The sequence below is a fragment of the Ranitomeya variabilis genome, chromosome 5 (assembly GCF_051348905.1).
Source record: "Ranitomeya variabilis isolate aRanVar5 chromosome 5, aRanVar5.hap1, whole genome shotgun sequence".
Classification (NCBI taxonomy): Eukaryota; Metazoa; Chordata; class Amphibia; order Anura; family Dendrobatidae; genus Ranitomeya; species Ranitomeya variabilis.
The window spans coordinates 685,324,290-685,351,920 of record NC_135236.1 but is presented as its reverse complement, the minus strand read 5'-3'; the positions used below and the strand labels follow the sequence as shown (position 1 = coordinate 685,351,920).

Sequence of the window (27,631 nt, the reverse complement as noted above, 5' to 3'; positions counted from 1 at the left end):
CGGACACCCTTCCAGGACCCAAAGTCTCTGCAAAAGTCCTTGGCATCGAATTTGGCCAGGGGGATTACCCCAAACAAAATTGGGACAGCAGGCTAGAGATCGCCACTCAGAAGGTGAACCAATGGAAGGGTTGGTCTTTGACCCTAAGGGAAAGGGTAAACCTGAGCAAAACTTACCTGCTCCCTTTACTGATTTATCTGGGCAGTGTGTGCATCTTGCCGGAATCTCTCTGGACTCGGGTCTACAGTTTGTTCTTCCAACTGTTATGGGGGAATAGACTGAACCTGGTCAAGAGGGAGGTTACTTACCGTACGAGGAGACTAGGAGGGTTGGGTATGGTCAACCCTGTGGTATTCCTTGTGGATACCTTCATTAAGATCAATATCGCAAACCTCTGGAAAGAGAGGGCTCCTCCGTGGGTATTCTCCTGTAGGGGATGGTTTCAGCCTTTCTTCCAGGAATGGGAGACAGGAGGGCAAGTGAAGGATCTTCGCACACCGCATGGACATCTTCCGGCTTACGCTACCTTGGTTCTGAAGGTAATTCGTCGGTGGGGTCTGGGAATGTGGGAGATCAGGACTCTGCCAAGGAAACTACTTGACAGTAGGGTTCTGTTGACCCATTTCCAGAGGCCTCTGGCGCTCAGGGACTGCCCAAGTCGGGATCTTGGGGTGGGTTTGCATCTTTTGAATTCTATCAGGATCCCCTCGAAGTTTTGGGACTTGGCTTGGCGCTGCTTCCATGGGAAACTGTGTGTGAGGGACAATCTGAAGTGTAGGAGCTCTGAGGACAGGAATTGTCCTCGGGAGCATTGTGGTACCTTGCTGGAAAGCATGGACCACTTCCTGCTTCATTGTCCCTTCAACACAGAGGTGTACAACAGGGTGGGCGCCTTCATTGGCTGGTCTCGGCTGGCCGGTCTCTCGTATGCGGAATGGGCCTATGGAGCATTCGGAGACCTGGGTGGTCGGGACCGCTGCACCTTATTTCTAGTTAGCGCAGTGGTTAGGTATCACACGTGGAACGCACGGTGCTTAGTATCGACGCAACGAAAAATCCTCCCAGTGGACGATGTGTTTAGGACCATACTCGGTGACCTGGTGAAGGTGCGCTCTCTGGAGTATGGGAGACTGGGCGCACGGAGGGCCGCTCTCCTCTGGAGGGGCTTTTCTTTTAGTGTGCCCTAGTCTGGTCATCTCCTTTCCTGGTGGTGGGCTGCTGCTGACACTGTAGATTTTTGTTTTGTTTGATTATACAGTGATGTAGGGGCGGCTGCAGGCGCCGAACTTGGGCTTCGTGTTTTGTAATTATTGTGGTGTGTGCTGCTGTATATAATGTATATATTGTATATGGGGATATAGAATTGGGTGTAGGTGTTAGGTTGGGTGGTGGGAAAAGGGGGGAGGTGGGATTATCTTGTGGGACTATGGGACACTGGGTTGTTTGGGGGAAAAACTGGCACTGCCTGATCTGGCCTATGGACGTTGGACATGGACTGAGGCATGAGACGCAGGACCAGCTCTCAGGTCAGTGCGGGGGGTTGGGAATGGAGGATAGCTTGTAGTATTGTATATATTTGTTTAATTTGTAGTTATTTTATTTAAAACTAAAAAAAAAAAAAAAAAAAAAAAGTTCATGTATATAGTCTTTGTTTTCCATTGTTTATTTTATTTGTTATTATTATTTTGTTTGGTGACCGGACCTGAAGTTATTGTTCTGTATATACTGTATAATATGTGTGAGAGGAGAGAATGAGCGGCTGGACCAGTGTTCAGTATACTGATTATTTTCTGGCTAATATTTTTGTTATGTTTTCTGCTATTATCGTTGTTATGTTTTTCATTTTTATAATAAAAGATCTACAGGATGTCTATGTAAAATGACGGATAAGACATTCAGGGTCGACAATGGTTTCACATTTTATTCCTCACAATGCCATAGGACGTGGTTACGCCCCAATCCAGTGATCAGTTCTGTGGTTATTGCAGGATGGACGCAGCTTCTACAGTTACGTCTGGTAAGAATAGCGCTGGATTACATCGTCATGCTGCGCGTTATACAAATCTCGTGCAGTAATCAAGACCTATGAGCTCCTTCTGCATCTGGGGGCAACTGAGCCCGATCAGTCCGCATTACGCCACAGACCCGGCGGCTCTCTGTCCTTATTAGCGCCGGAGGACCGCCGCAGACTCTGATTGCTAAAATAGCGCTGGCCGGAACAAAAGTTAGGAAGTCAATTCCACCGCAGGGGAAATGTTACAATGTATCAGTGCATTGAAAGAAACCAACGTAGCAGGAACCACAAGTCGCTGTGTGGCACAAGGAATGTAGAAAACAATCGTAACAGGAGCGCGCCGGCGCCGATCTACCATAGCGTAATAAATCCCTGAAATCCTTCACATTTTCTCCCCATTCACAACCGCCACACACAGAACATACATGCGGAGAACACGGATGCAGACGTGCAGTGACCTGAAGACGGCGAGCACAGACCGCCACTGGACAACAGCGAGAGCGCCGACGGCATCATGCAGCGCAGCGCTATCCCTCACCGCCCCGCATCCTGCGTATGCAAAAAGTATAGAAACGATCAGCTGGTTTGGTCTGACACCAAATCAAGGCAAATCTAAGTCCTGGCATCTGTACAGGAAATAAAAAAGCCGGTGCCGGACGCTGGCAGGAGCAGGGCAATCGCCAGTGCCAGATGCTTGCCAGAGCAGGACGATCGCCAGTGCCAGATGCTTGCCAGAGCAGGACCCTAGCAGGTGCCGGACACTCGCAGGAGCAGCACAATTGCCAGTGCCAGATGCTCGCCGGTGCCGGACGCTCGCAGGACAATTGCCAGTGCCGGTGCCGGATGCTTGCAGGTGCTGGACATTCACTGGTGACGGACACTCGCAGGTGCCAGACGCTCACAGGTGCCGGATGCTTGCCGGAGCAGGACGCTCGCAGGAGCAGGACACTTGTAGGTGCCGGTTGCGGGACACTCACTGGTGCCGGACGGACGCTCGCAATTGCCGGACACTCGCTGGAGCAGGACACTCGCCGAAGCAGGACGCCTGTTGTTGCCGTGCGCTTTGCTGGTGCCGGACGCTCGCAGTTACCGGACACTCACTGGTGCCGGACGGATGCTCGCAGTTGCCGGACACTTGCTGGAGCAGGACACTCGCCGAAGCAGGACGCCTGTTGTTGCCGTGCGCTTTGCTGGTGCCGGACGCTCGCAGTTACCGGACACTCACTGGTGCCGGACGGATGCTCGCAGTTGCCGGACACTTGCTGGAGCAGGACACTCGCCGAAGCAGGACGCCTGTTGTTGCCGGGCGCTTTGCTGGTGCCGGACGCTCGCAGTTGCCGGACACTCACTGGTGCCGGACGGATGCTCGCAGTTGCCGGACACTTGCTGGAGCAGGACACTCGCCGAAGCAGGACGCCTGTTGTTGCCGGGCGCTTTGCTGGTGCCGGACGCTCGCAGTTGCCGGACACTCACTGGTGCCGGACGGATGCTCGCAGTTGCCGGACACTTGCTGGAGCAGGACGCTCGCCGGTGCCAGACGCCTGTTGTTGCTGGGTGCTTGCTGGTGCTGGACGCCTGCTCTTGCCGGGCGCTTTGCTGGTGCTGGACGCTCGCATCTGGATTTTTATTTTTTGTAATACTACATTCATTTTCTAAAAAAAACTAAAATCAGCAGCCAAAAAAAAGATCCAAAATTCCGAGGTTTGCCTGGAGCTCCGCACCCGCTTGGGTCACGGGGATTTGGCACTTTAGTCACCAGTCGTTACATCCAGTGCAGGCCAGCCATTGCAGGCTGCGGACCACCATGGGGTGCAGATCCAGGGGTGTCCTCGCAGTGCCCCACAGTGGTCATTTTCATTGAGGCTCCTCCGGGTTACAATGTCCCAGCTGCACCCGCAAGACCCCCGACTTGTGCAGTAGCCAGAGCTGCAGGAACTCCTCAGGCATGGAGTGGAAGCCCCTGAGCGGTGGGATGTCATCGTAGTAGTGGTGCCGGATTGGACTCCCCTTCAGGTCTATCTGGAAGGGCCAGAAGCCGTAGACGGTCACCTCCTCGCACAGGCTCAGGGCGGCGCTGACCATGAAGAGGCCGGTGGACAGGCGCTTGGAGTGGACCCCCTTGTTCTTCCAGAACTTGCCGACGTTGCGCAGGAAGTTGGGGTTGGCGAACAGCACGGACTGGTTGGCGCTGAAGTCGGCGAGGGTGTAGTAGACTCTCAAGGACGGCTCGGTGCCATGGCGCATGGAGAACGCCGGCATGTAGACAAAACTAGACTTGTAGATCTTCAGACTCTCCACAAAGGACCTCCGGGACCACAGCAAGTTCTGGAACCTGGGGGAAAAGGGGACACGGGTCAGAATGGGGCGGCTGCAAGGGTGAGATCAGGTGCCACAACCTGCAGCGCCCCTAGGATGGGGGAAGTCTTACTACGTGACTCAAAAAACGTGGAGATCAAAAAATGTAATTTACCTATTTCCCATATTATATTGGGCACTGCCGCGCCCCAGGACCCCTCTGCAGGATGCTACATGTCCTATGTTATATCGGGGCACTGCTGCTCCCCAGGACCCCTCTGCAGGATGCTACATGTCCTATGTTATATCGGGGCACTGCTGCTCCCCAGGACCCCTCTGCAGGATGCTACATGTCCTATGTTATATCGGGGCACTGCCGCTCCCCAGGACCCCTCTGCAGGATGCTACATGTCCTATGTTATATCGGTGTACTGCCGCTCCCCAGGACCCCTCTGCAGGATGCTACATGTCCTATGTTATATTGGTGTACTGCCGCTCCCCAGGACCCCTCTGCAGGGTGCTACATGTCCTATGTTATATCGGTGTACTGCCGCTCCCCAGGACCCCTCTGCAGGATGCTACATGTCCTATGTTATATCGGGGCACTGCCGCTCCCCAGGACCCCTCTGCAGGATGCTACATGTCCTATGTTATATCGGGGCACTGCCGCTCCCCAGGACCCCTCTGCAGGATGCTACATGTCCTATGTTATATCGGTGTACTGCCGCTCCCCAGTACCCCTCTGCATGATGCTACATGTCCTATGTTATATCGGGGCACTGCTGCTCCCCAGGACCCCTCTGCAGGGTGCTACATGTCCTATGTTATATCGGGGCACTGCCGCTCCCCAGGACCCCTCTGCAGGGTGCTACATGTCCTATGTTATATCGGTGTACTGCCGCTCCCCAGGACCCCTCTGCATGATGCTACATGTCCTATGTTATATCGGGGCACTGCTGCTCCCCAGGACCCCTCTGCAGGGTGCTACATGTCCTATGTTATATCGGGGCACTGCCGCTCCCCAGGACCCCTCTGCAGGGTGCTACATGTCCTATGTTATATCGGTGTACTGCCGCTCCCCAGTACCCCTCTGCATGATGCTACATGTCCTATGTTATATCGGGGCACTGCTGCTCCCCAGGACCCCTCTGCAGGGTGCTACATGTCCTATGTTATATCGGTGTACTGCCGCTCCCCAGGACCCCTCTGCAGGGTGCTACATGTCCTATGTTATATCGGTGTACTGCCGCTCCCCAGGACCCCTCTGCAGGATGCTACATGTCCTATGTTATATCGGTGTACTGCCGCTCCCCAGGACCCCTCTGCAGGGTGCTACATGTCCTATGTTATATCGGTGTACTGCCGCTCCCCAGGACCCCTCTGCGGGATGCTACATGTCCTATGTTATATCGGGGCACTGCTGCTCCCCAGGACCCCTCTGCATGATGCTACATGTCCTATGTTATATCGGGGCACTGCTGCTCCCCAGGACCCCTCTGCGGGATGCTACATGTCCTATGTTACAGTTAGGTCCATATATATTTGGACAGAGACATCATTTTTCTAATTTTGGTTATAGACATTACCACAATGAATTTTAAACAAAACAATTCAGATGCAGTTGAAGTTCAGACTTTCAGCTTTCATTTGAGGGGATCCACATTAAAATTGGATGAAGGGTTTAGGAGTTTCAGCTCCTTAATATGTGACACCCTGTTTTTAAAGGGACCAAAAGTAATTGGACAGATTCAATAATTGTAAATAAAATGTTCATTTCTAGTACTTGGTTGAAAACCCTTGGCTGGCAATGACTGCCTGAAGTCTTGACCTCATGGCCATCACCAGACGCTGTGTTTCCTCCTTTTTGATGCTCTGCCAGGCCCTCACTGCGGTGGTTTTCAGTTGCTGGTTGTTTGTGGCCTTTCTGTCTGAAGTTTAGTCTTTAACAAGTGAAATGCTGCTCAATTGGGTTGAGATCAGGTGACTGACTTGGCCATTCCAGAATATTCCACTTCTTTGCTTTAATAAACTCCTGGGTTGCTTTGGCTTCATGTTTTGGGTCATTGTCCATCTGTAGTATGAAACGACGACCAATCAGTTTGCTGCATTTGGCTGGATCTGAGCACACAGTATGGCGGCTCTGAAGACCTCAGAATTCATTCCTGTGTCACATCATCCATAAACACTAGTGACCCAGTGCCACTGGCAGCCATGCATGCCCAAGCCATCACACTGCCTCCGCCGTGGTTACAGATGATGTGGTATGCTTTGGATCATGAGCTGTACCACGCCTTCGCCATACTTTTCTCTTTCCATCATTCTGGTAGAGGTTGATCTTGGTTTCATCTGTCCACAGAATGTTCTTCCAGAACTGTGCGGCTTTTTTAGATGTTTTTTAGCCTTTTTATTCTTGATGCTTATGAGTGGCTTGCACCGTGCAGTGAACCCTCTGTAGTTACTGTCATGCAGTCTTCTCTTTATGGTAGATTTGGATAGTGATACGCCGACCTCCGGGAGAGTGTTGGTCACTTGGTTGGCTGTTGTGAAGGGGTTTCTCTTCACCATGGAGATTATTCTTCTATCCTCCACCACTGTTGTCTTCCGTGGGCGCCCAGGTCTTTTTGCATTGATGAGTTCACCAGTGCTTTCTTTCTTTCTCAGGATGTAACAAACTGTACATTTTGCCGCTCCTAATATTGTAGCAATTTCTCGGATGTTTTTTTTTCTGTTTTCGCAGCTTAACCCCTTTCTGACATCGGACGTACTATCCCGTCGAGGTGGGGTGGGCCCGTATGACCACCGACGGGATAGTACGTCCAGCGCGATCGGCGGCGCTCACGGGGGGAGCGCGGCCGATCGCGGCCGGGTGTCAGCTGCCTATCGCAGCTGACATCCGGCACTATGTGCCAGGAGCGGTCACGGACCGCTCCCGGCACATTAACCCCCGGCACACCGCGATCAAACATGATCGCGATGTGCCGGCGGTGCAGGGAAGCATCGCGCAGGGAGGGGGCTCCCTGCGGGCTTCCCTGAGCCCCCCGCAGCAACGCGATGTGATTGCGTTGCTGCGAGGGTCTTACCTCCCTCCCTGCCTGCTCCAGACCCGGATCCAAGATGGCCGCGGATCCGGGTCCTGCAGGGAGGGAGGTGGCTTCACAGAAGCCTGCTCAGAGCAGGCACTGTGAAGCAGCCTGCACTTCTCTCAGATCGGTGATCTGTCAGAGTGCTATGCAAACTGGCAGATCACCGATCTGTATTGTCCCCCCCTGGGGCAAAGTAAAAAAGTAAAAAAAAAAAAAAAAAAAAAAAAAAAAAATTCCAAAATAATGAAAAAAAAAAATATATCATTCCCATAAATACATTTCTTTATCTAAATAATAAAAAAAAACAATAAAAGTACACGTATTTAGTATCGCCGCGTCCGTAACGACCCGACCTATAAAACTGGCCCACTAGTTAACCCCTTCAGTAAACACCGTAAGAAAAAAAAAAAAACGAGGCAAAAAACAACGCTTTATTATCATACCGCCGAACAAAAAGTGGAATAACACGCGATCAAAAAGACGGATATAAATAACCATGGTACCGCTGAAAACGTCATCTTGTCCCGCAAATAACGAGCCGCCATACAGCATCATCAGCAGAAAAATAAAAAAGTTATAGTCCTGAGAATAAAGCGATGCCAAAATAATTATTTTTTCCATAAAATAGTTTTTATCGTATAAAAGCGCCAAAACATAAAAAAATAATATAAATGAGGTATCGCTGTAATCGTACTGACCTGAAGAATAAAACCGCTTTATCAATTTTACCAAACGTGGAACGGTATAAACGCCTCCCCCAAAAGAAATTCATGAATAGCTGGTTTTTGGTCATTCTGCCTCACAAAAATCGGAATAAAAAGCGATCAAAAAATGTGACGTGCCCAAAAATGTTACCAATAAAAACGTCAACTCGTCCCGCAAAAAACAAGACCTCACATGACTCTGTGGACCAAAATATGGAAAAATTATAGCTCTCAAAATGTGGTAACGCAAAAAATATTTTTTGCAATAAAAAGCGTCTTTCAGTGTGTGACAGCTGCCAATCATAAAAGTCCGCTAAAAACTCGCTATAAAAGTAAATCAAATCCCCCTTCATCACCCGCTTAGTTAGGGAAAAATAAAAAAAAAGTATTTATTTCCATTTTCCCATTAGGGTTAGGGTTAGGGCTAGGGTTGGGGCTAGGGCTAGGGTTAGGGCTAGGGTTAGGGCTAGGGTTAGGGCTAGGGTTAGGGCTAAGGTTAGGGCTAGGTCTAGGGTTAGGGCTAGGGTTAGGGTTGGGGCTAGGGTTAGGGCTAGGGTTAGGGCAAGGGTTGGGGCTAGGGTTAAGGCTACAGTTAGGGTTAAGGCTACAGTTAGGGTTGGGGCTAAAGTTACGGTTAGGGTTTAGATTACATTTACGGTTGGGATTAGGGTTGGGATTAGGGTTAGGGGTGTGTCAGGGTTAGAGGTGTGGTTAGGGTTACTGTTGGGATTAGGGTAAGGGGTGTGTTTGGATTAGGGTATCAGTTGTAATTGGCGGGTTTCCAATGTTTAGGCACATCAGGGGCTCTCCAAACGCGACATGGCGTCCGATCTCAATTCCAGCCAATTCTGCGTTGAAAAAGTGAAACAGCGCTCCTTCCCTTCCGAGCTCTCCCGTGTGCCCAAACAGGGGTTTACCCCAACATATGGGGTATCAGCGTACTCAGGACAAATAGGACAACAACCTTTGGGGTCCAATTTCTCCTGTTACCCCTGGGAAAATACAAAACTGGGGGCTAAAAAATAATTTTTGTGGGAAAAAAAAAAAGATTTTTTATTTTCACGGCTCTGCGTTATAAACTGTAGTGAAGCACTTGGGGGTTCAAAGTTCTTACAACACATCTAGATAAGTTCCTTGGGAGGTCTAGTTTCCAAAATGGGGTCACTTGTGCGGGGTTTGTACTGTTTGGGTACATCAGGGGCTCTGCAAACGCAATGTGACGCCTGCAGACCATTCCATCTAAGTCTGCATTCCAAATGGCGCTCCTTCCCTTCCGAGCCCTTCCATGCGTCCAAACGGTGGTTCCCCCCCACATATGGGGTATCAGCGCACTCAGGACAAATTGGACAACAACTTTTGGGGTCCACTTTCTCCTGTTACCTTTGGGAAAATAAAAAATTGGGGGTGAAAACATAATTTTTGTGAAAAAATATGATTTTTTTATTTTTACAGTTCTGCATTATAAACTTCTGTGAAGCACTTGGTGGGTCAAAGTGCTCACCACACCTCTAGATAAGTTCCTTAGGGGGTCTACTTTCCAAAATGGTGTCACTTGTGGGGGGTTTCAATGTTTAGGCACATCAGGGGCTCCCCAAACGCAACATGGCGTCCCATCTCAATTCCAGTCAATTTTGCATTGAAAAGTCAAATGGCGCTCCTTCGCTTCCGAGCTCTGTCATGCGCCCAAACAGTAGTTTACCCCCACATATGGGGTATCGGCGTACTCAGGACAAATTGTACAACAACTTTTGGGGTCCATTTTCTCCTGTTACCCTTGGTAAAATAAAACAAATTGGAGCTGAAATAAATTTTTTGTGAAAAAAAGTTAAATGTGTGATTGCCCACACCTGTCCATGAAATAGCCTTGGAGTCAATTGTCCAATTACTTTTGGTCCCTTTAAAAACAGGGTGGCACATGTTAAGGAGCTGAAACTCCTAAACTTTTCATCCAATTTTAATGTGGATACCTCAAATGAAAGCTGAAAGTCTGAACTTCAACTGCATCTGAATTGTTTTGTTTAAAATTCATTGTGGTAATGTCTATAACCAAAATGAGAAAAATGTTGTCTCTGTCCAAATATATATGGACCTAACTGTATATTGGGGCACTGCCGCTCCCCAGGACCCTCTGCAGGATGCTACATGTCCTATGTTATATCGGGGCACTGCCGCTCCCCAGGACTCCTCTGCAGGATGCTCCATGTCCTATGTTATATCGGGGCACTGCCACTCCCCAGGACCCTCTGCAGGGTGCTACATGTCCTATGTTATAACGGGGCACTGTCGCTCCCCAGGACCCCTCTGCAGGATGCTACATGCCCTATGTTATATTGGGGCACTGCCGCTCCCCAGGACCCCTCTGCAGGATGCTACATGTCCTATGTCATAACGGGGCACTGCTGCTCCCCAGGACCACTCTGCAGGGTGCTACATGTCCTATGTTATATCGGGGCACTGCTGCGCCCCAGGACCCCTCTACAGGATGTTACATGTCCTATGTTATATCGGGGCACTGCCGCTCCCCAGGACTCCTCTGCAGGGTGCTACATGTCCTATGTTATATCGGGGCACTGCCGCTCCCCAGGACCCCTCTGCAGGATGCTACATGTCCTATGTTATATCGGGGCACTGTCGCTCCCCAGGACCCCTCTGCAGGATGCTACATGCCCTATGTCATAACGGGGCACTGCTGCTCCCCAGGACCACTCTGCAGGATGTTACATGTCCTATGTTATATCGGGGCACTGCCGCTCCCCAGGACTCCTCTGCAGGATGCTACATGTCCTATGTCATAACGGGGCACTGCTGCTCCCCAGGACCACTCTGCAGGATGTTACATGTCCTATGTTATATCGGGGCACTGCCGCTCCCCAGGACCCCTCTGCAGGATGCTACATGTCCTATGTTATATCGGGGCACTGCCGCTCCCCAGGACTCCTCTGCAGGGTGCTACATGTCCTATGTCATAACGGGGCACTGCTGCTCCCCAGGACCACTCTGCAGGATGCTACATGTCCTATGTTATATCGGGGCACTGCCGCTCCCCAGGACTCCTCTGCAGGGTGCTACATGTCCTATGTCATAACGGGGCACTGCTGCTCCCCAGGACCACTCTGCAGGATGCTACATGTCCTATGTTATATCGGGGCACTGCCGCTCCCCAGGACTCCTCTGCAGGATGCTACATGTCCTATGTCATAACGGGGCACTGCTGCTCCCCAGGACCACTCTGCAGGGTGCTACATGTCCTATGTTATATCGGGGCACTGCCGCTCCCCAGGACTCCTCTGCAGGGTGCTACATGTCCTATGTTATAACGGGGCACTGCTGCGCCCCAGGACCCCTCTGCAGGATGTTACATGTCCTATGTTATATCGGGGCACTGCCGCTCCCCAGGACCCCTCTGCAGGATGCTACATGTCCTATGTTATATCGGGGCACTGCCGCTCCGCAGGACTCCTCTGCAGGGTGCTACATGTCCTATGTCATAACGGGGCACTGCTGCTCCCCAGGACCACTCTGCAGGATGCTACATGTCCTATGTTATATCGGGGCACTGCCGCTCCCCAGGAAACCGCTGCAGGATGCTCCATGTCCTATGTTGTATCGGGGCACTGCCACTCCCCAGGACCCTCTGCAGGGTGCTACATGTCCTATGTTATAACGGGGCACTGTCGCTCCCCAGGACCCCTCTGCAGGATGCTACATGTCCTATGTTATATCGGGGCACTGCCGCTCCCCAGGACTCCTCTGCAGGGTGCTACATGTCCTATGTCATAACGGGGCACTGCTGCTCCCCAGGACCACTTTGCAGGGTGCTACATGTCCTATGTTATATCGGGGCACTGCCGCTCCCCAGGACTCCTCTGCAGGATGTTACATGTCCTATGTTATATCGGGACCCCTCTGCAGGGTGCTACATGTCCTATGTTATAACGGGGCACTGCCGCTCCCCAGGACCCCTCTGCAGGATGCTACATGTCCTATGTTATATCGGGGCACTGCCACTCCCCAGGACCCTCTGCAGGGTGCTACATGTCCTATGTTATAACGGGGCACTGCCACTCCCCAGGACCCCTCTGCAGGATGTTACATGTCCTATGTTATAACGGGGCACTGCCACTCCCCAGGACCCCTCTGCAGGATGTTACATGTCCTATGTTATATCGGGGCACTGCCGCTCCCCAGGAACCCTCTGCAGGATGCTCCATGTCCTATGTTATATCGGGGCACTGCCGCTCCCCAGGACCCCTCTGCAGGATGCTACATGTCCTATGTTATATCGGGGCACTGCCACTCCCCAGGACCCCTCTGCAGGATGTTACATGTCCTATGTTATATCGGGACCCCTCTGCAGGGTGCTCACACCGTTTTCTGTACACAGCTCCGTTATCTAGATCCTTCATCTGGCTCCATGATCAGAGTGAGCAGCACAGCGGCGCTGTGACCCCCGATCACCCGGAAACCCTGCACCGTGCATCTGGTGTCACCTTCCTGGTCACCCTGATCATCGCCTGATAGCCGGAGCCGCGGACGGAAAACTTCACTATAAATGTAATTAATGAATCGTCTGCAGAAGAGGCCGCCGGCGAGAGGAGCAAATGTTCCTGGCGGGATTTACGGACCCCCAATACTACGCAGTGTGTTCTCAGCACTGCAGAGTACATGCAAGAGGCAGGAATCCAAGATGGGGATAAGATGGAGGGACGGGGAGACAGAAGTCGCTCAGCGGGGGGGTATCAGGAGGACAGACGGAAGGCATACAGCAGGGGAGTATCAGGAGGACAGACGGAAGGCATACAGCAGGGGAGTATCAGGGGGACAGACGGAAGGCATACAGCAGGGGGTATCAGGAGGACAGACGAAAGACATACAGCAGGGGAGTATCAGGGGGACAGACGGAAGGCATACAGCGGGGGGTATCAGGAGGACAGACGGAAGACATACAGCAGGGGAGTATCAGGGGGACAGACGGAAGGCATACAGCAGGGGGTATCAGGAGGACAGACGGAAGGCATACAGCGGGGGGTATCAGGAGGACAGACGGAATGCATACAGCAGGGGAGTATCAGGAGGACAGACGGAATGCATACAGCAGGGGGTATCAGGGGACAGATGGAAGGCATACACCAGGGGGTATCAGGAGGACAGACGGAAGGCATACAGCAGGGGGTATCAGGGGGACAGATGGAAGGCATACAGCGGGGGGTATCAGGAGGACAGACGGAAGGCATACAGCAGGGGGTATCAGGGAGACAGACGGCAGGCATACAGCGGGGGGTATCAGGAGGACAGACAGAAGTCATACAGCAGGGGGTATCAGGAGGACAGACGTAAGGCATACAGCAGGGGGTATCAGGGGACAGACGGAAGGCATACAGCAGGGGAGTATCAGGAGGACAGACGTAAGGCATACAACAGGGGGTATCAGGGGACAGACGGAAGGCATACAGCAGGGAGTATCAGGAGGACAGACGGAAGGCATACAGTAGGGGAGTATCAGGAGGACAGACGGAAGGCATACATCAGGGGGGTATCAGGAGGACAGACGGAAAGCATAAAGTGGGGGGGTATGAGGAATACAGACGGAAGGCATACAGCGGGGGGTTATAAGGAGGACAGACAGAAGGCATACAGCAGGGGGTATCAGGAGGACAGACGGAAGGCATACAGCAGGGGGTATCAGGGAGACAGATGGAAGGCATACAGCGGGGGGGTATGAGGAGGACAGACGGAAGGCATACAGCAGGGGTTATCAGGAGGACAGACGGAAGGCATACAGCAGGGGGGTATCAGGAGGACAGACGGAAGGCATACAGCAGGGGAGTATCAGGAGGACAGACGGAAGGCATACAGCAGGGGAGTATCAGGAGGACAGACGGAAGGCATAAAGCAGGGGAGTATCAGGAGGACAGACGGAAGGCATATAGCAGGAGGTATCAGGAGGACAGACGAAAGGCATACAGCAGGGGGTATCAGGAGGACAGACGAAAGGCATACAGCAGGGGGTATCAGGAGGACAGACGAAAGGCATACAGCAGGGAAGTATCAGGGGGACAGACGGAAGGCATACAGCGGGGGTATCAGGAGGACAGACGGAAGGCATACAGCAGGGGGTATCAGGGGGACAGACGGAAGGTATACAGCAGGGGGTATCAGGGGGACAGACGGAAGGCATACAGCGGGGGGGTATCAGGAGGACAGACGGAAGGCATACAGCAGGGGGTATCAGGGGACAGAGGGAAGGCATACAGCAGGGGGTATCAGGAGGACAGACGGAAGGCATACAGCAGGGAAGTATCAGGGGGACAGACGGAAGGCATACAGTGGGGGGGTATCAGGAGGACAGACGGAAGGCAAACAGCAGGGGGTATCAGGGGGACAGACGGAAGGCATACAGCGGGGGGGGTATCAGGAGGACAGACGGAAGGCATACAGCAGGGGGTATCAGGGGGACAGATGGAAGGCATACAGCGGGGGGGTATCAGGAGGACAGACGGAAGGCATACAGCAGGGGGTATCAGGGGGACAGACGGAAGGCATACAGCAGGGGGTATCAGGGGGACTGACGGAAGGCATACAGCAGGGGGTATCAGGGACAGACGAAAGGCATACAGCGAGGGGATATCAGGAGGACAGAAGGAAGGCATACAGCAGGGGGTATCAGGAGGACAGACGGAAGGCATACAGCAGGGGGTATCAGGGGGACAGAGGGAAGGCATACAGCAGGGGGTATAAGGAGGACAGACGGAAGGCATACAGCAGGGGAGTATCAGGAGGACAGATGGAAGAAATACAGCAGGGGAATATCAGGAGGACAGACGGAAGACATACAGCGGGAGGGTATAAGGAGGACAGACGGAAGGCATACAGCAGGGGAGTATCAGGAGGACAGACGGAAGGCATACAGCAGGGGAGTATCAGGAGGACAGACGGAAGGCATAAAGCAGGGGAGTATCAGGAGGACAGACGGAAGGCATACAGCAGGGGGTATCAGGAGGACAGACGAAAGGCATACAGGAGGGGGTATCAGGAGGACAGACGAAAGGCATACAGCAGGGAAGTATCAGGGGGACAGACGGAAGGCATACAGCGGGGGGTATCAGGAGGACAGACGGAAGGCATACAGCAGGGGGTATCAGGGGGACAGATGGAAGGTATACAGCAGGGGGTATCAGGGGGACAGACGGAAGGCATACAGCGGGGGGGTATCAGGAGGACAGACGGAAGGCATACAGCAGGGGGTATCAGGGGACAGAGGGAAGGCATACAGCAGGGGGTATCAGGAGGACAGACGGAAGGCATACAGCAGGGAAGTATCAGGGGGACAGACGGAAGGCATACAGTGGGGGGGTATCAGGAGGACAGACGGAAGGCAAACAACAGGGGGTATCAGGGGGACAGACGGAAGGCATACAGCGGGGGGGTATCAGGAGGACAGACGGAAGGCATACAGCAGGGGGTATCAGGGGGACAGACGGAAGGCATACAGCGGGGGGGTATCAGGAGGACAGACGGAAGGCATACAGCAGGGGGTATCAGGGGGACAGACGGAAGGCATACAGCAGGGGGTATCAGGGGGACTGACGGAAGGCATACAGCAGGGGGTATCAGGGACAGACGAAAGGCATACAGCGGGGGGGTATCAGGAGGACAGAAGGAAGGCATACAGCAGGGGGTATCAGGAGGACAGACGGAAGGCATACAGCAGGGGGTATCAGGGGGACAGAGGGAAGGCATACAGCAGGGGGTATAAGGAGGACAGACGGAAGGCATACAGCAGGGGAGTATCAGGAGGACAGATGGAAGAAATACAGCAGGGGAATATCAGGAGGACAGACGGAAGACATACAGCGGGAGGGTATAAGGAGGACAGATGGAAGGCATACAGCAGGGGAGTATCAGGAGGACAGACAGAAGGCATACAGCAGGGGGATATCAGGAGGACAGACGGAAGACATACAGCAGGGGGTATAAGGAGGACAGACGGAAGGCATACAGCAGGGGAGTATCAGGAGGACAGACAGAAGGCATAGAGTAGGGGTATCAGGAGGACAGACGGAAGGCATACAGCGGGGGGTATAAGGAGGACAGACGGAAGGCATACAGCAGGGGGTATAAGGAGGACAGACGGAAGGCATACAGCAGGGGAGTATCAGGAGGACAGATGGAAGAAATACAGCAGGGGAGTATCAGGAGGACAGATGGAAGGAATACAGCGGGGGAGTATCAGGAATACATACGGAAGGCATACAGCAGGGGGATATCAGGAGGACAGACGGAAGACATACAGCGGGGGGGTATAAGGAGGACAGATGGAAGGCATACAGCAGGGGAGTATCAGGAGGACAGACAGAAGGCATACAGCAGGGGGATATCAGGAGGACAGACGGAAGACATACAGCAGGGGGTATAAGGAGGACAGACGGAAGGCATACAGCAGGGGAGTATCAGGAGGACAGACAGAAGGCATACGGCAGGGGGATATCAGGAGGACAGACGGACGGCATACAGCGGGGGGGTATAAGGAGGACAGACTGAAGGCATACAGCAGGGGGGGGGGAAAGGTGACATAATAGATGTAAGGGGGGGTTGGGGGCAGACCGGTGTACAGCGGACGGGGGGGGGGGGGGGGATCCAGTGTATACATTGATGGGAGTCAAGTGTGGAGGATGGGATTTGTCCAGACCAAACCGCCCCAACACCCATCCCCCCCCCCCCCCAGCTCATCTCTTCCTGTGACCACTTCCTGACCCCTGGACGTATCCGTCCTCCCTGTGACCTCTGCTCCCACCCTGCAGACTCTTGCTGTGCATCTGTGGCTGCAGAGACCCCGGAGGATGTGGACGCTTCACACCAGACCCCTCTGATCTCCTGCAGTTCTGATGTCAGGCCCCCTCCCCGAGCTCTGCCCCAGTATATTATGGCAGTGGGGGAGGGGTGACAACCAATACCTTTTATCTATAATGGAGGGGTTCACAGTCACCAGCTGCGTCTTCAGTCCAACGTCCAGACTGTAGTCACTGCCCAGAGGAGGCAGATTACACCTGCGAGAGAGCGGCACGGGACAAGGATTATTACCCAAGTTATACCGGCTGTACATACATAATTATATACAGGAGATGTCCAGGTTATACCGGCTGTACATATAGAATTATATACAGGAGATGCCCAGGTTATACCGGCTGTACATACATAATTATATACAGGAGATGTCCAGGTTATACCGGCTGTACATATATAGTTATATACAGGAGATGCCCAGGTTATACCAGCTGTACATATATAATTATATACAGGAGATGCCCAGGTTATACCAGCTGTACATATATAATTATATACAGGAGATGCCCAGGTTATACCGGCTGTACATATATAATTATATACAGGAGATGCCCAGGTTATACCAGCTGTACATATATAATTATATATAGGAGATGCTCAGGTTATACCGGCTGTACATATATAATTATATACAGAAGATGCCCAGGTTATACCAGCTGTACATATATAATTATATACAGGCGATACCCAGGTTATACCGGCTGTACATACATAATTATATACAGGAGATGTCCAGGTTATACCAGCTGTACATATATAGTTATATACAGGAGATGTCCAGGTTATACCAGCTGTACATATATAATTATATACAGGAGATGCCCAGGTTATACCAGCTGTACATATATAATTATATACAGGAGATGCCCAGGTTATACCGGCTGTACATATATAATTATATACAGGAGATGCCCAGGTTATACCAGCTGTACATATATAATTATATATAGGAGATGCTCAGGTTATACCGGCTGTACATATATAATTATATACAGAAGATGCCCAGGTTATACCAGCTGTACATATATAATTATATACAGGAGATGCTCAGGTTATACCAGCTGTACATATATAATTATATACAGAAGATGCCCAGGTTATACCAGCTGTACATATATAATTATATACTGGAGATGCCCAGGTTATACCAGCTGTACATACATAATTATATACAGGAGATGCCGAGGTTACACCAGCTGTACATATATAATTATATATAGCAGATGCCCAGGTTATACCAGCTGTACATGTATAATTATATACAGGAGATGCCCAGGTTATACCGGCTGTGCATACATAATTATATACAGGAGATGTCCAGGTTATACCGGCTGTATATATATAATTATATACAGGAGATGCCCAGGTTATACCAGCTGTACAAGTATAATTATATACAGAAGATGACCAGGTTATACCAGCTGTAAATATATAATTATATACAGGAGAAGAGATGCCCAGGTTATACCAGCTGTACATATATAATTATATACAGGAGATGGTCAGGTTATACCAGCTGTACATATATAATTATATACAGGAGATGCCCAGGTTATACCAGCTGTACATATATAATTATATACAGGAGAGGCCCAGGTTATACCGGCTGTACATATATAATTATATACCGGAGATGTCCAGGTTATACCGGCTGTACATATATAATTATATACCGGAGATGTCCAGGTTATACCAGCTGTACATATATAATTATATACAGGAGATGCCCAGGTTATACTGGCTGTACATATAGAATTATATACAGGAGATGCCCAGGTTATACCAGCTGTACATATATAATTATATACAGAGGATGCCCAGGTTATACCAGCTGTACATATATAATTATATACAGGAGATGCCCAAGTTACACCAGCTGTACATATATAATTATATACAGGAGATACCCAGGTTATACCGGCTGTACATATATAATTATATACAGGAGATACCCGGGTTATACCAGCTGTACATGTATAATTATATACAGGAGATGCCCGGGTTATAGCAGCTGTACATATATAATTATATACAGGAGATGCCCGGGTTATACCGGCTGTACATATATAATTATATACAGGAGAGGCCCAGGTTATACCGGCTGTACATATATAATTATATACAGGAGATGCCCAGGTTATACCAGCTGTACATATATAATTATATACAGGAGATGCCCAGGTTATACCGGCTGTACATATATAATTATATACAGGAGATGCCCAGGTTATACCGGCTGTACATATATAATTATATACAGGAGAGGCCCAGGTTATACCGGCTATACATATATAATTATATACAGGAGATGCCCAGGTTATACCGGCTGTACATATATAATTATATACAGGAGATGCCCAGGTTATACCAGCTGTACGTATATAATTATATACAGGAGATGCCCAGGTTATACCGGCTGTACATATATAATTATATACAGGAGATGCCCAGGTTATACCGGCTGTACATATATAATTATATACAGGAGAGGCCCAGGTTATACCGGCTATACATATATAATTATATACAGGAGATGCCCAGGTTATACCGGCTGTACATATATAATTATATATAGGAGATGCCCAGGTTATACCAGCTGTACATATATAATTATATACAGGAGATGCCCAGGTTATACCAGCTGTACGTATATATATACAGAAAATCCCAATAACAAACATGGAAGTTTGTGAATGTAAAATAAAAAATGTGGAAAGTTCACGGGGTGTGAAGACTTTTTCAAGGCTCTGTATATACATCCAGAAGATTCCCAGGTTATACCAGAGCAGTGCATTCAGCGATTGATCGATGTTTCTAGATTTTTCACTCTAAAATCTCACATACCGGATAACAAAATCGGCCTCATCGATCTGTTTGCCGCACCTGCTCCCCTTCAGTATCCCACCATTCCCCACCACGGAGCAGCGCTTCAAGGGGAGTCGGAATGGAGTATCCTAGCAACAGAGAGGAGAGCGCGATTGTCAGTGACACAATGTGGCAGCAGGGGACGGAGAGCAGGGAAACCTGCCAGAGAGAAGCGGCGCCACCGAGGTCAGTGTACAAGTGTACGAGGGTCTGCCCATCAGTGTACGAGGGTCTGCCCATCAGTGTACGAGGGTCTGCCCATCAGTGTACGAGGGTCTGCCCATCAGTGTACGAGGGTCTGCCCATCAGTGTACGAGGGTCTGCCCCACCGGCAACAGCGAGAACCGGAGGAAGAGAGACGATCGACAGACAGAAAGATACATAATAGATAGATAGATAGATAATGGATAAATAGATAATAGATAGATAGATAGATAGGTAGATAGATAGATAGATAGATAATAGATAGATAAATAATAGATAGATAGATAATAGATAGATAGATGATAGATAATAGATAGATAATAGATAATAGATAGATAGATAATAGATAGATAATAGATAGATGATAGACAATAGATAGATAATAGATAGATAGATAATAGATAGATAATAGATAGCTAGATAGATAGATAATAGATAGATAATAGATAATAGATAGATAGATAATAGATAATAGATGATAGATAATAGATGATAGATAATAGATAGATAATAGATAGATGATAGACAATAGATAGATAATAGATAGATAGATAATAGATAGATAATAGATAGCTAGATAGATAGATAATAGATAGATAATAGATAATAGATAGATAGATAATAGATAATAGATAGATAGATGATAGATAATAGATAGATAATAGATACATAATAGATAGATAGATAGATAATAGATAGATAGATGATACATAGATAATAGATAGATAATAGATGATAGATAGATAGATGATAGATAGATAACAGATAGATGATAGATAGATTATACATAGATAATAGATAATAGATAGATAGATAATAGATAGATAATAGATAGATAATAGATAGATAGATAAATAGATAATAGATAGATAATAGATAGATAATAGATAGATAATAGATGATAGATAGATAATAGATAGATAGATAGATAGATAGATAATAGATAGATAATAGATAGATAATAGATAGATAATAGATAGATGATAGATAGATAATAGATAGATGATAGATAGATTATACATAGATAATAGATAATAGATAGATAATAGATAGATAATAGATAGATAATAGATAGATGATAGATAGATAGATAACAGATAGATGATAGATAGATTATACATAGATAATAGATAATAGATAGATAATAGATAGATAATAGATAGATAATAGATAGATTATACATAGATAATAGATAATAGATAGATGATAGATAGATAATAGATAGATAATAGATGATAGATAATAGATAGATAATAGATAGATGATAGATAGATAATAGATAGATGATAGATAGATAACAGATAGATGATAGATAGATTATACATAGATAATAGATAATAGATACATATTAGATGATAGATTTGTGTAGAATCTTGGTGAAGAGCGGCTTCTGGACCACACCTGACGCTTTGTTCTTCTGTACTTCTCGCTATAGCTGCTCATTAATGATGTAACGATGCTGCCATGTGACGTCCTGTTAATTATCTGAGATTCCGCCTCTCGCAGGTGACGAGTTTTCCTGCCATAACGATTACAGACGCTCCATTCTTTGTAGGAGGGAATACTTGCTCAATCGGGAGAGGATCGAACTCCTGTATCTGTGAATCTCGGGATAATCACAGTCGTCACATCCGCAGCTCCTGGGAAAGCTGGGTGACCACCCGTGCGGTGACTGCCCCTCCAGGAGGATCGCGGCTAAATTGCTGTGAGAAAGCCGACAGATCAGACACAAGGACAAGCGCGGCGGGGGACACTGACCGGCGGGAAGAGGCTGTACGTGGCGTTATCGATGATCAGCGAGTACAGGAACTCCCCATCAAACCACAGGTTCTCGCCCACCGGGGTGTTCACTTTAGTCATGGAGAAGAGGTGACCCGGGTCACAGCAGGCGTCCAACTGCGTCCTGCAAGACACAAAGAGAGTGAGAACAGGGCCAGAGAAGAGTCACCTCCAGAGCGGCGCTCAATATTCTGCTGCATCACTAAATATGGATGTCAAGAAATGTATCAGATGTTCAATGAGCTGTAACAGTGGAACTGCAGCCCTGGAGGTGACTGGAGGACAGGTGCCCACAATCAGTCACACCCTGCTAGGAGCAGCACCTGTCTTGTGAGCTCCAGCACTTCCAGCAGGAGGCCCAGAGTCGGCCTCTCTTCTCCCCAGGGAGAGGCAGGCTTCCTGGGAGGCCGGCATGGCTTCCCAGGCTTCTGTTCCCCGGTCTGTGCCGGCGGGGGACAGAGAGCAGCAGCAGCAACCGGCCCAAGAGGGACTGAGGAGGTCAGGAAGGGTGAAGAAAACCTTACCCACCTACTCCAACCCTGAGACGGCTCATCGTCCGCCCAGAGAGGGAGACAGGGGCACCCCAGGCCCCAGGAAGGAGAGCCCAGGAACATCCTGGGGGGAGAGGAGCTCCGGCGAGTCCACGAGTACCTTCTCCTCCCGAGTGGTCGCCATGCTACGTGAGTATGAGGACGCCGGCAAAGCACTGACCGGGCTGAAGGAGGAGATGCGGGAGGCTCGGATCCTGAATACCCGAGCCTCTAACAAGGAGAGACCCGCGACCTCCCAGAGGTTCAGAGCCCTCAGAGATGAGGTGGTCCGGTTAGTGCTCCTCCGGGAGGGGATTGAGAAAAGCGCAGGTCCCTTCCTGGAGAGGTTTAAGAACCAGCGGCGGTTCTCAGAAATGAAGGGGTTAAATACCTCAGGAGAGCCGCCAGCCGGCGTCCTAAGCGACGAGGAGGAGGAGGACGACGACGTGGCTGTGACTGGAGTCCTACAAGCTGGAACCAGCCGGGAGAGTGAGTCGCAGAGCCGACAACAGGGAAGCGGCCTCCCGGCACGGCAGAGGACTCCGACAGCACAGGCTGGAGTGTCAGCGGAGGAAGAGGAGGAGGGCGGTCTGCTACAGGAGATCCGACAGCTGGAGTCTCCAGTGAACCTGGACCGCTTCTCCTTTGGTGAGGACGAGCCAGCAGAGGAAACCCAGAAGAGGAAGAAGACAACGAAGGAGACCGCACGGGAGGTGGTGAGTTACAGATATGTACTGATGGATGATGTTACACCTACCACCTCCTGTGTAAACCCCACCAAACCTAAAGGCACGGGCTCTGCAGTGGGTCCGGGGCATAGGCAAGGTGGGGAGAGGAGGAGGACGTCCGGCGGTGCTGCCGTCTGTGCGGGGAACAGTGCAGGGGGTGAGGCTGTGGAGGTACTCACGGCGCCGGACATAGGGGACCCCGAGGAGTTTCCCTCCCTGCCCTCTGCGGCTAAGCCGGTTATCACCGGGGCTGAGGGGGGCGAGGGGGATGTCCACGCCGTTGCGAAAGGGGGACGGTGTGGGCAGACTCCATCCCTGCTCGCTACGGCTGAGCCGGCCGACGCCGGGGCTGTGGGGGGCAGGTCCGAGAAACTTGGTGCGGCAAAAGGGGGGCGCACTGTTGTGACAGGGGCGCAGTGCGCCTCAACAGAGAAGAGGCACGCGGCTGCAATAGGGGAGCAGCGAGTCCAAAAAGGAAAAAAAAAGCAGGAAACATCATCTGCAGGGAACACGAGGCGCCCTGCTGCGACGGGAGGACAGATTGCTCCAGCACCCAAATGTGACACCGGGACCCCGAAGGCTGTGGGTGCGGGGCAGGCGGCGCCCCCCAACGAGCAGCAGGCCCAGAATAATAAAATACAAACTGCTGCAGTGGGGGGGCAAGGCGCTCCAGAGAAACAACAAAACACCAATGAAGGGAAAACGGGTGTGGTGCTGCACCCCTCCCCCGGTCCAGCAGGTGTGAGTGCAAAGAAGCCAGACACAAGTGAGGAGAAAATGGATGTTACTGTGGAAGGTGCAGAGAACAGTTTTACAAATAGTGGTGTGAATACTGGAAAAAAAGTGACGGGAAGTGGTGGCAATGGTAAGAAGAATGAAAGCAGCTGTGCAGGAAATGATGGGAGTAGTAGTGGAGTGAATGATGGGAGTAGTGATGTTGCAAATGATGGGAATAGTGGTGGTGGTGGAGTGAATGAGGAGAACATTACTAGTGTTGGTGGAGGGGAAGCAGGTAGTGGTCCCGCTGCCCCCCCAGCGGTGGCGGGGTCTTCAGCCCCAAGCTATTCAGGAGCTGTCACTGCTGGGGGTAGTAGTGCGCCCTTGTCTGGTGACCCTGAGGATGGTGACTTGCAGCAGCGCTTCCTGGACGCCCTGAGGAGAGGGGAGAGTTCTATCAATGTAGAGGGGAGGGAGGTTGATCTGTCTTTCTGGATAGAGAGACACGGTCTTTCCGCCTTCCGAGATAGAGGGGCAGAGACTGTCTGGTCTCTGCCGACACCGGGGCAGAGGAGTAACCGTAGGAACGTGGCCCGTCTCCAGTGGGTAAGCAAGGATGCCTGTCCTGATCGGTCAAAGGTTGCTGAGCTCCTGCTGGGGATGGGCTTCGTGGCATATGACATCTTCGCCTTGATCCATCCCTATGGGACCTCCTACTTCGATGTCAGCTTCGTGAGACCGGAGGGCCTTGAGCTTTTCTGGTCTCGCCATGAGCTGGCTCGGGGTCGCCCCGAATGGCAGGGTTTCCTCGCTGAAGCAATATCCCGCCAGAACTCGGTCAGGAAGGTGACCGTTTTGACCAGTAACGAGTCACTTTCCTGTGTCGACATCTCCACCTGGGTTGGACGATATGGCGACATCATCGGTATTCCCGAGAAGACCCTCGATGAGCATGGTATCTGGTCAGGAGCCTGGACCTTCATGGTGAAATTGAAGGTTTCAGGAAACACCGTTACCCATATCCCTTCCTCAACATTTTTGGGGAGGGACAGGATCTTGATTTTCTACCGGGGGCAGCCTAAGGTCTGTCACAGGTGCGGCAGCCCCACACACTTCAGTGCGCAGTGTACCACCCAGAAATGCGCACTGTGTGGGGACCTCGGCCATCTCGCTGCTACCTGTGGCAGAATTAGGTGTAACCTGTGTGGTGACCTCGGTCACCCGTTCAGTCGCTGTCCGCGTTCCTTTGCCAATGCGGTCCTGAAAGCGGCGAGTGCGGGACAGGCGAAAGCCGGGACTAATCTCGCCGGTGAAGGGACCAGCAGAGGCGGAGGAGGCAGGGAACCGGTGAGGAGCAGGCTGCCGCCATCCAATATCAGGCGGCAGCAGCAGCGCCGTGGGAACAGGGGGCAGGGAGTAATGACCCTAAACTCTGACCCGGGTGCTTCACTTGCAGCTGAGGATCCTAAAGACGGCGAATTGAGCGAGGAAGTCAAGAGACTTGAAAGGGAGGAGCAAAAGGACGCCATGTCTGCCCAGGAACCTTCATCCGGTGACAGTCTGGATGAGGGAGATGGGGAGTGGTCACAGCAAAAGAAAAAGGGTAACAGGAAAACAACTAAGGATAAGAGGGGGTCCGGGCCTCGAGCCTCCTCCTCGGAGTGCGACCCCTCTGACTCCGTAGCCCTGATCCAGGTGCCATTGGAAGGTCCAGCCGCCCCCCCTCTGGTGGATCTCTCTAACCGGTTCCGGGCCCTCCAGGACTCCCCTCCAGAGGGGGGCGATGGGGACCCGGGGCCGGAGGTTGCGGACAAGGTTGTTGGGGCTCAGGAGGTCGCTGGGTCTTCTTCTCAGGGGGCAAATACAAAGCCTTCTGGGGGGGGGACTACCTCAGGACCACCAGACAAGGGCCAGAGTGCATGTAAGGAGAGAATGGATGAGTCTGTTTGTCTTAAGCGCACTAAAAACTCATCATTGTCAGAGGAAGAGGGTGAAACTGTTGGGGGTGGGAAGAAAAAGGCTATCTAATTCAATCAATCATGATGGCGGCACCCACCCCATTGACGCTGGCAACCATTAATGTTGCCAGCATAAAGTCAGATGTGGCAAGGTACACGGCCTTTCATTTTCTCGGCCAACTTGACGCCGACATTTTGTTTTTGCAGGAGACCAGGTTGACCGACCTATCAACCATGCATAAAGCAAGGCGGGAGTGGAGGCACGGGCCCTCCTACTGGTCTCTTGCGGCCGAGCCGTATAGTGGGGTGGCGGTCCTTTTTAAGACCGCAGCGGTTGAATGCAGACGATTGATCGAGTTAGAAATGGGGAGATGCTTGATCCTAGATGTCTCCATTGGGGGACAGGAGCTTCGGCTCATTAACATCTACGGTCCCCAGTCCAAGTGGGACCGCAAGTGTCTCTTCATGAAGATCAAACCTTTCTTATTTTCGAGTCGGCAGGTGGTCTTTGGAGGGGATTTCAACAACGTCACGAGACCCTGTGATAGAGGAGGTTCCGGAGACCGGCTGGCTTACGACTGCGTCGCGCTAAATAGGATAGTAAGTGAGGCACGCCTGGTGGATGTCCACATCCGGCACAACACAGGCCACGCGGGGTTCACTTTTTTTAGAGGTAGTCAGTGCAGGTCTAGGTTAGACAGGTTTTATTTGAAGGAGGATGCCGTCTCCTCGCCGTTGTCGGTTGTGGAGGTGGAGTTCTCCGATCACTGTTTGATTATGTTTTCTCTGAGCATTACAGAGACTCCTCGGATGGGAAGAGGTTATTGGAAGCTGAATTCGTCACTCCTTGAGGAAGAAGCTGTAAGACGGTCCTTTGAGGAATTTCTTCAGAGCCAGGTACCGCTGCTGGGCCTAAGTAACACTAAGTCTGAGTGGTGGGAGATGTTCAAACATCGGGTGGCGAGATTCTTCCGGCAACTCTCAAACCTCAGAAGCCTGAACAGGGATCGCCTGTATCAGAGCCTGAGGAGGAAACTCGAGCAACTTGTCTCGACTGGGGGTAGCCGCGAGGCGATCTCCAGTGTGAAATCCTTGCTAAAGAGGTGTCAGTACGATAGGCACGCATCTTTGGTTTTTGAGAGGGATTACGGGAAGTACTACTCGCCCGACCCCTACAGAAGCTGCAAGATGTCAGTGAATAGTAAGATAGTGACTGGGCTGATGGACAGTACGGGATCCCTGAGAAGGTCCAGATCAGGGATCTTGGAGGTCGTCAGTTCATACTACTCGCACCTCTTGGGAAGGAAGGAACTGGATCGTGACAGGATGTCGGCTTTCCTGGCTGAAGCTGTTCCTGAGCCAGGGGCTGACCTCTCGCTGGGCGGTTTGGCAGAAGCGATCAAAGAAGAGGAAGTGAGACTGGCGATCGATGGGCTCCGGCCCAAAAAATCGCCAGGTCCGGATGGCTTAACATCCGAGTTCTTTAAGACCTTTAGGGACTCCTTGGTCCCCCTCTTGACTCAGGTGTTTAATGAGTGTCTCTCCTCGGGCACTCTGCCGAGATCATTAAGGAGGTCGGCTTTGATCATTTTGTCAAAGGGTAAGGACCCGTCACGCATTGAGAATTGGCGTCCCATATCACTTCTCAATGTGGACAGGAAGGTTTTGGCTAAGATACTCTTCAATAGGCTGGTGAAGTTTGCACCGCGGCTCCTTTCGGAGGCCCAGCACTGTTGCGTTCCTGGCCGTAGCACTTTCAGTGCTGTTCTGGGTGTCCGAGAGGCCGTGGAGCGGGGCAGGGCGGGCCTTTGGAAGGGGTTCTTGCTGACCCTGGATCAGGCAAAAGCCTTTGATCGGGTCGACCACGAGTACCTCTGGTCCACTCTTTTGAGGTATGGTCTGCCTGGAGG

The 27,631-nt window shown here is 50.8% G+C and overlaps 1 protein-coding gene across 1 annotated transcript in view; it reads right to left on the bottom strand.

Moving 5' to 3' along the window:
* Positions 1 to 1,900: 1,900 nt before the first annotated feature.
* ST8SIA1 (ST8 alpha-N-acetyl-neuraminide alpha-2,8-sialyltransferase 1) overlaps positions 1,901 to 27,631 on the bottom strand; it is a 64,685-nt gene continuing 38,954 nt past the window's right edge. The window contains exons 2-5 of the mRNA XM_077267219.1: positions 21,768 to 21,912; positions 19,785 to 19,894; positions 17,051 to 17,143; positions 1,901 to 4,346 (exon numbers count right to left, since the gene is read on the bottom strand). Coding sequence (XP_077123334.1) covers positions 3,869 to 4,346; positions 17,051 to 17,143; positions 19,785 to 19,894; positions 21,768 to 21,912 — 826 coding nt within the window. The 3' untranslated portion in view covers positions 1,901 to 3,868. The remainder of the gene's footprint in view (positions 4,347 to 17,050; positions 17,144 to 19,784; positions 19,895 to 21,767; positions 21,913 to 27,631) is intronic.